At 55.3% G+C, this 8,598-nt stretch overlaps 4 protein-coding genes across 5 annotated transcripts in view; 2 read left to right on the plus strand and 2 right to left on the minus strand.

Moving 5' to 3' along the window:
- The window catches only part of IGFLR1 (IGF like family receptor 1), a 2,203-nt gene extending 1,254 nt beyond the window's left edge, over nucleotides 1-949 (minus strand). The window contains 3 exon segments of the mRNA XM_007471003.1: nucleotides 199-311; nucleotides 792-833; nucleotides 836-949. Of these exon segments, the coding sequence (XP_007471065.1) occupies nucleotides 199-311; nucleotides 792-833; nucleotides 836-949 (269 nt within the window).
- An 804-nt stretch (nucleotides 950-1,753) lies between these two features.
- On the minus strand, nucleotides 1,754-4,057 carry U2AF1L4 (U2 small nuclear RNA auxiliary factor 1 like 4). 2 transcript variants are annotated; one of them, XM_007471004.1, is made up of 8 exons: nucleotides 3,883-4,057; nucleotides 3,651-3,738; nucleotides 3,189-3,255; nucleotides 3,056-3,105; nucleotides 2,883-2,981; nucleotides 2,576-2,709; nucleotides 2,370-2,465; nucleotides 1,754-2,013 (listed from the first exon to the last, which is right to left on the minus strand). In XM_007471004.1, exons 1-8 carry the CDS (start codon nucleotides 3,924-3,926, stop codon nucleotides 1,929-1,931), a joined length of 663 nt encoding a protein of 220 aa, XP_007471066.1. In that variant the 5' UTR covers nucleotides 3,927-4,057; the 3' UTR covers nucleotides 1,754-1,928. The 2 variants fall into 2 exon arrangements, with proteins under 2 accessions (XP_007471066.1, XP_007471067.1); XM_007471005.1 differs by lacking the exons at nucleotides 3,056-3,105; nucleotides 3,189-3,255 and having other exon boundaries at nucleotides 1,761-2,013; nucleotides 3,883-3,977.
- Nucleotides 4,058-4,081: 24 nt separating this feature from the next.
- PSENEN (presenilin enhancer, gamma-secretase subunit) lies at nucleotides 4,082-5,488 on the plus strand. Its single transcript, XM_007471006.1, has 4 exons — nucleotides 4,082-4,222; nucleotides 4,357-4,512; nucleotides 4,931-5,035; nucleotides 5,222-5,488. Exons 2-4 carry the CDS (start codon nucleotides 4,452-4,454, stop codon nucleotides 5,359-5,361), a joined length of 306 nt encoding a protein of 101 aa, XP_007471068.1. The 5' UTR covers nucleotides 4,082-4,222; nucleotides 4,357-4,451; the 3' UTR covers nucleotides 5,362-5,488.
- Nucleotides 5,489-6,987: 1,499 nt separating this feature from the next.
- Nucleotides 6,988-8,598, plus strand: part of LIN37 (lin-37 DREAM MuvB core complex component) — a 5,630-nt gene continuing 4,019 nt past the window's right edge. The window contains exon 1 of the mRNA XM_007471007.1: nucleotides 6,988-7,225. Within this exon, the coding sequence (XP_007471069.1) occupies nucleotides 7,192-7,225 (34 nt within the window). The 5' untranslated portion in view covers nucleotides 6,988-7,191. The remainder of the gene's footprint in view (nucleotides 7,226-8,598) is intronic.

Raw genomic sequence — 8,598 nt, forward strand, 5'->3', positions numbered from 1 at the left:
CCCCCCCCCCCCCACCCCGACTCCTTTAACCCCCGATACTATTAATACTGTGCCCCCATCCCTGTCCTCCTCAGTTAGGTTACACCCTCCCTTCCCTTGATACAGACGCCGCCCATCCGACCCCAAGCCACGCTCCCCTCCCCCGCCCCCGCCCCACTCTGGCGGGCGGCACCTTGCCCAGGCTCTCCGGAGCCCAACCAGCACCTGTCTGCCGCGCCTCCGGGTCCCGCCGCGGCTCCCCAAGGAAGTGGGGGCCGGTGCGTTACGTGATTGCCCGCATCATCGGGCCCGCAGTTTTCCGAAAATTCAGTCTGGTGGGACACAGCGTCTCACGTGCAACCGCCAAACCTGCCTCCTCTGCGCTAGCTACGTGCTTTCCCCTTTGTCCTATCCCAGCAGTCCCCGCCCCTTGCACTGTACTCACCCAACCTATCAGCGGACGTGCCCATCTCTCTATCCCCCCTCACCCCGCCCCGCACACTAGCCCTGCCAGTCTCCCAACCTTCTCTACACAGGCCCCGCCCCTTTCATTCCCCCGCCCACCTCTTCCTCGCCTCTCGGTTCCTGCCTGTCTAACCGGCCACACCCCTTAACCATGACCGTCTTAGCTTACACTGTCCCTTTCTTCGCAGGCTCAGCCCCCCATCCCCACTTTGTCTACGTACGGCCCACTGCCCCCACCCCGAAGCAAGCCTCACGGGCCATACCCCACAGACCTCGCCCCTTCCCCCTTCCCTATCACCCCTTAACTCCGCCTGAACATATGCAAACGCCCAGTCCCGGCTCCTTACCCGAGCAGGCGGCGGCCCGAAGCGCTGCAGGCAGCTGCCACACAGCACAGGTCGTCAGGGTTCCAGTACTCGAGGCGGCTGCAGTGCTGAGAGGCCTTCCTCGGCGCCGCCTGGGCCAGGAGCAGCACAGCAGTCAGGAGGAGGCATAGGGGCCCCATCCTGGCGGAGCCTGCCTTCTGGGGGGCCATGACCACAGGACTTCCTGCCACAGCACCTCTGCTGCACTTGCCAGGAAACCGGGGCAGAAGAAGGAAGCAGTGGATGTGGGGGCATAGGATCCGCAGTCCCCTTTGGAAGCCAGGAATCTACTCTCCAGCCCCAGACCAGCTCCTGGCCTGTTAACAGAGCGGCCACAAGGCCTCAAGATGGCTGCAGCTAGGACTCTGGAGCCGGACTGCGTGGATTTATATCCCATCTCTGCCATCTTCTTGCCCCCTCTTTCCCCATCTGTAAAATGGTATAATAGTACCTGTCTTAGAAGGTTATTGTGGAGAAGTAAAACCATTACTGGAAGCAAAGCATTTAGAACACCTGGCACCTGGCATAGTGTAAGCTTAAGTATTAGGTACTACCTATTCCCATCTCAGGGCAGTGGGCATGGAGGACCCAGCCATCACCCACTGGAGACTCCCACCCAACTCCCAGCAATCTTACCTTAGCTCCTAACCCCAATCTCCTCCAGACTGGGAATCCTCCGACCTGCCACAACCAAGCATCTCCCCCTTGAGAATCCTCTGATGGACGTGCTGAAGTTTCAGCACAAAGACAGCCCCACCCAACCAGTCCCACTTGGGGGTTTCTAGGACCCTGGGCATGCTGCTTTCCCACCTGTTGTTGGAAGTTTCTTGGCTGAGGTTGTGGCCAGAGCCCAGCCCTACTTCCCCTTTTCATCAGCAGATGTGGGGGTGGAAGGAAACCAGCCTACAGCCAGGCTGAAGCTAACAACGCAGCTCTAAACCCGCAATACAGAACTTTATTAGGGGTGGGGTGATAGAAGGTCCCTGTGTTGAAGGTATTACATCATGGAGACCCGGAGCCTGGAAAAGATGGCACTAGGGAGTTAAGGGGGCTTTGAGGAGCGGCCCTGGCCAGGAACATATGTGCCTGCCAGGGGTGGAGGGCAAGGAGGTCAGCATCTCAGAAACGGCCATGCCGGTGGTCTGGGGACCGTCGTCGATTTCTTTCTCGGGGACGGTGGCCAGTATGGGGCCTTGGGGGTGACCTGGGGACAGGAGAGAGGAGGGTTAGAGCCATGGGAATGGTGTGCAGATCCCCCAGTTCTGCCTCTCTGCTCTGGGATAAGGCATGGCAGTTGATGAAGTAAGTAGAGTTCCTGCGGGTGGCCTCAGGATAGGTGCACAGGGGCTAACCTCAGGATTGGAGATCCAGGATGGACTTGGGTTTGGGGTTCAGGCTGGTTTGGGGGTTGGGACTTAGGTGCTGGTCTTCAGATGGGGCTCAGGGCTAGTCTTAGGGCACAAAAGGCTTGAGACACTTATTGGGGCACAGGATCAGATTCATCTCAGGATACAGGGGCCTTAGGATACGAGAAGTCTTGGCAGGCTGGTCCTGAGGTACCTGCGCCTGGGTCCCCGCCCATAGAGCTGCCGCCGGAGGTTGCGGGAGATAGGTCGCAGGTGCATGAAGTTGCAGAAACCACCCCGGGTACATTCCCTGGGTAAAGCATGGATGCACGGATGAGGCCATTGTCACTGACAGCCCCCTCAACTCATACACAGAAGTCTGGGACTCCAGGTGCCCATCCCACCCCTGCACTACCATACCCCATCTCATACTGCCGACAGCACGATTCCCGGAAGTCAGTGACGGGAGACAGCTCGGCATGCACAGCCTGCCCGTTGAACCAGCGGTTATTGAGTTCAGCCACTGCCCGCTCTGCATCCTCCTCGCGCCGAAACTGAGGGAAAGTCGGTCAGGGTGAGCAATCAAACTCAGAAATCAGGGGACTGGCTAGCAGCTCAGGGTCTGGAGTGGATTTAGTGATGGACCTCAAGCTGTGAGGCTTCAGCGGTGGCCGTTAGGCATTGAAATGCCTCCACCTCTAGGCTCTAATGGGGAGACAGCAGGCACCTTGACATAAACATTGCCCACGAGGTGATCCCCCAGGTTGTCGCACACATTCATCTCTTCAATCTCCCCGTACTTCTCCTGCAGTTCCGTGAACACTTCCTGTGGAAGACCACGAGGAACTCAGCTGAGCTGCTGGCCCACAGGAAACTGAACCCACCCCTGCCAACCCTCACCTCGAAAAAGTTATCATAGTGTTCTTGCACCTCCACGTCGCTCACGTGACCTGGTGGAGGGGGGCAGGGTGGAATCAGGGCGTGGCCTGCTGGGAGCTGTCCGCCCAGCCCCCAAGACAGGTCCCTCACTCACAGTGCGATCCGTCTGCGGTTTGGGCGGTGTTCTGTGGATTCCGGTACAGGTTGAGCAGCACTGTGGTCTGAACAGAATTTAAAGGGGGCGGGGCCTGAGCTCAGAAGGCGGCGCTATATGCAAAGGGATTGGGTATGAAGGTTGGGCGTGAGACCTTGCACCAGAGAAAAAGCATAAGCATCTTGAGTGCATCAGCAACGCCTGTCCCTCAGAAAACCAGAAGAGGGGGTACCTAGCAGTGAGGGGCAGCCCAGGGGTATGGTCTTTACGTACGGGGGCGTGGCCAAGTTCCTGGGAGAAGGGCCTGAAGGTTGGGAGAGGAACCTGCAGAGCTCCGACAAGAAAAACGCCGGGCGGTAGGGTGGGCCCTAGAAATCCGGAAAAGGCGGGACCTCGTGATGGTGGACAACAGAAGGGAAATGGACAGGAAGTTAACCCCCCAGGCTCCATGCCGGGTCTCACCTGGCTGAAAGTCGGTTTGTTGTGAAGCCGGGAGCACCTGTCCCCGTGCCGGCAGGCCCCGATCTTAAAGTAAAAAGAGCAGTTAACCCTGGAAGAGGTGCAGAGACAGAGGTGAACCGAGGGCCGGGGAGCCGGACACCCCAGAAACACCGCCCCACGCCGCCCAGCCACCAGGGAACCAAGTGCCTCGTCCTTGGGCTCCCGAGGGGCCACTCCCTGCGCCCGTTCTCACTTGTCCTTCTCAGTCCCGAATATCGAAGCTAAATATTCGGCCATTTTTACCCGAACCCTCCAACTATGTCGGCTATTACGTCACTTCCGTTGCTTAAGGGCATTGGGAAATGTAGTTCTTCGCGGCCTCCGGGCACTCAGAAACTCCCTAGTGCGCTTGCGTGATGGAGGCTCGCACCCTCCCCACGGACTCACCCACTGGAGTTTCCTGAAAGCGCATGCGTGCAGCGTCGCCTGACCGAAAAGACTACAAGGTCCAGAGATACTTGCGGCATCTCGCGCAAAAGTCCGTAGTTGAAAGTGGCAAAGGGGTCCAAACAGGAGGAAGTAAGACTCCACTGGTGAGTTAAGGGGTCGTCTCCGTACCCCAATAAATAGAAAGAGCGTCTCAACCCAGTCAGCTTGCTGGTGGGGGCGGGGGTACCCTTCTTTCAGAAAACCCACCCTTCAATTTCTCTCCCTTTTGTCGTAATAGGGGCGTGGTTGTTTGTGATCCTTGCATCTGTCACTTAGGGTCAGGGCTTGGGTCTTGCCCTGAAGACCCTCGGAAGACCCGGCCCCAGCGCAACTATGAACTTGGAGCGGGTGTCCAACGAGGAGAAGTTGAACCTGTGCCGGAAGTACTACCTGGGTAAGGGCTGATATCTTAGGGTCCCCGGAGAAGAGAGGGGATGGGACTAGAGCGCCTGGCGGAAGAGGGTCTGCGGTCCTGGGTTCTTGGGTCTAGAGGATGAAGTGGCTGGGAACGCCGACTCCTGGGTCCCAAGAGAGGAAGGGCCTGGGTCCTGAGGAAGGAGGAGACTGGGGCCTCAATTTCTGGGTCCCAAGAGAGGAGGGGAGTTGGGGGCCTGGTCTCCTGGTCCTGCCGAAAAGATGGTTGAGGACTCAGATTCCTGGATCCCGGGGAGGAGTCAAGATTCTTGAATCCCTGATAGCAGAGATCTCCATTTGAATTTGGGTATGGGAGAGGACCTTCCAAATTGGTCATCTACGTGGGTGTTGGGAAGATCCTCATTGCCTTAAGTCCCAGTTTATTTTCTTCTCTTTAGGTGGGTTTGCTTTCCTGCCTTTTCTCTGGTTGGTCAACATCTTCTGGTTCTTCCGAGAGGCCTTCCTTGTCCCGGCATACACAGAACAGAGCCAAATCAAAGGCTGTGAGTCCAGGGCACAGATGAAGGGAGGCCATCGGGTGTGGGGAGGGGGACTCTGGGAGCCTTGGTGGGAAGGGACAATGGAGGTTTCAGAATTCTGGGACTCTGTGGAAGAGAAGAGAGGGCCGGTCTCGGGGAGACCAGAGAGCAGGCGGTGGCCAACCTTTCCCCTCCTGTTCCCTCTTACAGATGTCTGGCGCTCAGCTGTGGGCTTCCTCTTCTGGGTGATTGTACTCACCACTTGGATCACTATCTTCCAGATCTACCGGCCACGTTGGGGCGCCCTTGGGGACTACCTCTCCTTCACCATACCCCTGGGTACCCCCTGACAACTTCTGCACAGGCCTGAGGACCAGGATGGGCTCCTCTACTCCAAGCCCACTCTCAAGCCCCTAAGACTTGTTCCTATCTCCTGTGTTCTCTGCTGACATCCCCTAATAAAGGACCCTAATTCTCAATATTGATTTCCTGGGATCTTTTGGAGATTGAAACTTAAAATGATTATTAATATTCAGAAACATTTATTGATTGCTTACTTTGTGCTAGGCTTAGTGCTTCATACATGATGCGCATTAGTTCACTGTATACTACTCATAACCCATCAAAAATAGGAACTTTCTTGCTTGGGAACCCTATTGTACAGATCTGGAACCAAGGAAGGAATAATACTTCCATTACTAGGGACTGCTATCCTGTACAGGTAGTATGTGAATTTGAAAACATTACTTCCCCACTCGCCCTCATTATTCTTATCAGAAGTGTGGATCACAATGCTACCCCCTAGAATTTATCTATGCCAAGGCACATGTGGTAAATGGAAGTTCCTCATTTTCTGAAGGAGGTCGTCTGCAGCAAAAGACATGTATTCAAGAGATTTATTAGAGGTTTCCTTGACCCTCCTATTTAAAATTTCAGTCCCCACCTTGGCACCCCCTGTGGAGCCCTACATCAAGGACACGCTACATCAAGGACACAGGACAAAAACTCTGGAATTAACCGAGCCCCCAGAGCAACTGTTGCCATGGCCTCTCCTAATCTAAACCGGACAGCCCCCCCCATTCCATATTAGGTAAAATATTCACCATGTAGTAACCTTGTAGCTTCCCGACCAATCACCTAATGCCATCCTGCTCGCAGGATTTTTCTTTTTCTTGAGGCTATAAAAGTTGGCTGCCAGCCCACACAGGGGGTTGACTTTCCCTGGCTACCAGGAAGTTGGCCCGCTGTTCTTGCAGCGACCCTTCTCTTTAATAAACTCCATCTTCCTTACATTCTGCCTTGTGTCTGGAAATTCTTTTCCAACCCGCGCTCGGGCCACCACACTCCGTATGTCTCTTTCAGGCTGTATCCTTTCTCCTCTTACATTTCATTTAAAATGTTCTACTTGTTTATTGTTCGTCTTCCATCCTCTAAAATATAAGCTCATTAGGGCAAGGATTTTTGTCCATTTTGTTCACCGCGGTGTCCCCAATACCTAGGAGAGTACCTGGCTCAGGTACTTAATATTTGCTAAGTGAATGAGGCTGCACGTGAAAAGAGTTTAACAGGTAGCTGGCACCTAGTGAGTGCTTAGTTAAGAGGGAACCCAGCCTAACCCCAGAACTGTTTTCCTCTTAGGGACCAAGAGAGACTCCCACGGTTAAATAACTCCTGTTCAATAGCCAAATTTGTGTTGCTCAAAGCTTCTAATACTATAAGTGCCAAGCAGCCTCACAACGCTCTGATCCTTGGTCTCCCAGCCTCCCTCGCGCGGCGCAGGCGCCCTTACTTCGTCTGAGTCTCGGGAGCTAGAACTACACCTCCCAGGAAGCGCCCTGGGATATCGTTGGTTTGTTTCCGGAAACCTGGACCCCCCCCCCGGAAAGGTGGGACTTAGAGCTGGGAACCGACAGCGTCAGCTGTGAATTGGCCAGGGTGCGAGATTGACGGTTACATTGACTAATGGAAACAAGGGACTGCCGAAGGGCCCGCCCACAGAAGGGGAACTGGAGGAGGTGGCGGCTTCCGCGGCCGTCGCGGCCGGACGCTGCTCAGGGCGGAGGACTGGCCACACACGAAGCTTACCTTTGACTTCTCCCCGTCTGCCTCTGGCCTTGACTTGTGACCGTAGGCTCTTTTGGGCTTCTCTGACCCAGCTAGCCAGACCCCAGACCCCAACCATGTTCCCGGTGAAGGTGAAAGTGGAGAAATCAGGTGAGGACCCCGAGGTCCGGGGCCTGTAGGGGAGCACCGGACTGATCAGGGGGTGGGAGTCCCTATAGACAGCATTATCGCGATAAGACGGACTACGCAACTTCTCCCCGCAGCCCATCTGACTATCGCTGTCAGGCATCGAGCGATTCCTGCCACCTTGATACCCTCCCGGTGTGTGTTCAGGATAGCTTTGAGGTTGAATGGTGGTGACTCAGGCAGTCGTGGGGTGCGGTAAGACATGGGGATCCCGAGCCGTGTGACTCAAAGAAGGACTCTTTTCTCCGTTTCCCCGTTTCTCGCAGTGGTCATGAGTCCAGCATTTGCTGAGCACCTGAAGTACAGGAAAGCTTTTAGTCCTCGTAGTCACTGTATCCCAATAATCCTAGGACGTGGGAAATGTGGTAGGTGGGGAAACTGAATCTGAGAGAGAGGAAGTCATTTTGGGTTGGGGCCAAGCTTGATGGGAACCCAGGACTGGCACGTTAAGGGTGGTGGGAGAGGCATGGAATCCAGACAACAAAATAATACTAAAATGACGTGAGATTTTAAATGCTATAAGTGGTAATAAAACGAAACAGGAGAAGGTAGGGAGATCAGGAGTGAGGCAAGGTGAGGGAGAGAGCGATGAGGATAAGTGAGGGAACAGCAAATCTGACAAAGGAAATAGCTTTGAAACAGCAGAGAGGTGAAAGCCTTGTCCGGAGTGTTCAAGGGCCAGCACGGAGGTCAGTGTGGCTGGAGCAGAGCGAGTGACTTAGAAAGTGTGAGGAGATGAGAGCAAAGGCGGGGGCGGGAGGGGGGCAGGTCTTTGGCTTTTGCTCTGAGGGAAATGGGGAGCCAAGGGAGGGTTTTGAACCAAGGAGGGAGTTTTACAAGACGGCCCCCCAGATGCCAAAAATGCCCCAAAAATCGTGGGTGGAAAAGTGAAGGGGTCCTGACCACAACAAAATGATGGTGAGGAAGGAGCAGGCAGGGTCATGGAGGCCTGTGAACACCAGGCTGAAACACTCAGACTCTGCCCCAGGGGGGCACTGCAGAGTCGTGGAGGGTTCTAAGCAGGGAAGGATCAGGGTCAGGTTTGGGTTTAGGAAGATTCCCCTGGCCACCTTGTGGAGGGTTCATTAGAAGGGGAGACTGAGGTCAGGGGACCAAGTGGACAGGTCATGGGGTGGGCGGGGGAGGGAGAGAAGTGACCTTGTTGAGGCCCAGGGAGGGATGGGGTGACAGTGTGGATACCCCTGAGAAGGGGGTCTAGGAAAAGGGATAAGTATAGAGAGACACTGAGGCCAGTGTGGGACCCAGTAGGTGGCAGGAGCCTGGGGGATGTCAAGGGGAAAGTGTCCAGGGTCAGGAGAGAAACAAGGACTAGGGAA

The sequence above is a fragment of the Lipotes vexillifer genome, unplaced genomic scaffold (genome assembly GCF_000442215.2).
Source record: "Lipotes vexillifer unplaced genomic scaffold, Lipotes_vexillifer_v1.1 scaffold182, whole genome shotgun sequence".
Classification (NCBI taxonomy): Eukaryota; Metazoa; Chordata; class Mammalia; order Artiodactyla; family Lipotidae; genus Lipotes; species Lipotes vexillifer.

Bases quoted from the DNA above. Each gene is read 5' to 3' on its own strand.
- U2AF1L4 (XM_007471004.1), bottom strand. From the start codon at position 3,926: ATGGCCGAATATTTAGCTTCGATATTCGGGACTGAGAAGGACAA. The intron at 3,256-3,650 runs GTGAGACCCGGC...AATTCTGTTCAG, and splicing joins ACAAACCGACTTTCAGCCAG to ACCACAGTGCTGCTCAACCT. The intron at 3,106-3,188 runs GTGAGTGAGGGA...CCCCTCCACCAG, and splicing joins AACCGCAGACGGATCGCACT to GTCACGTGAGCGACGTGGAG.
- PSENEN (XM_007471006.1), top strand. From the start codon at position 4,452: ATGAACTTGGAGCGGGTGTCCAACGAGGAGAAGTTGAACCTGTGCCGG. The intron at 4,513-4,930 runs GTAAGGGCTGAT...TCTTCTCTTTAG, and splicing joins GTGCCGGAAGTACTACCTGG to GTGGGTTTGCTTTCCTGCCT. The intron at 5,036-5,221 runs GTGAGTCCAGGG...TCCCTCTTACAG, and splicing joins ACAGAGCCAAATCAAAGGCT to ATGTCTGGCGCTCAGCTGTG.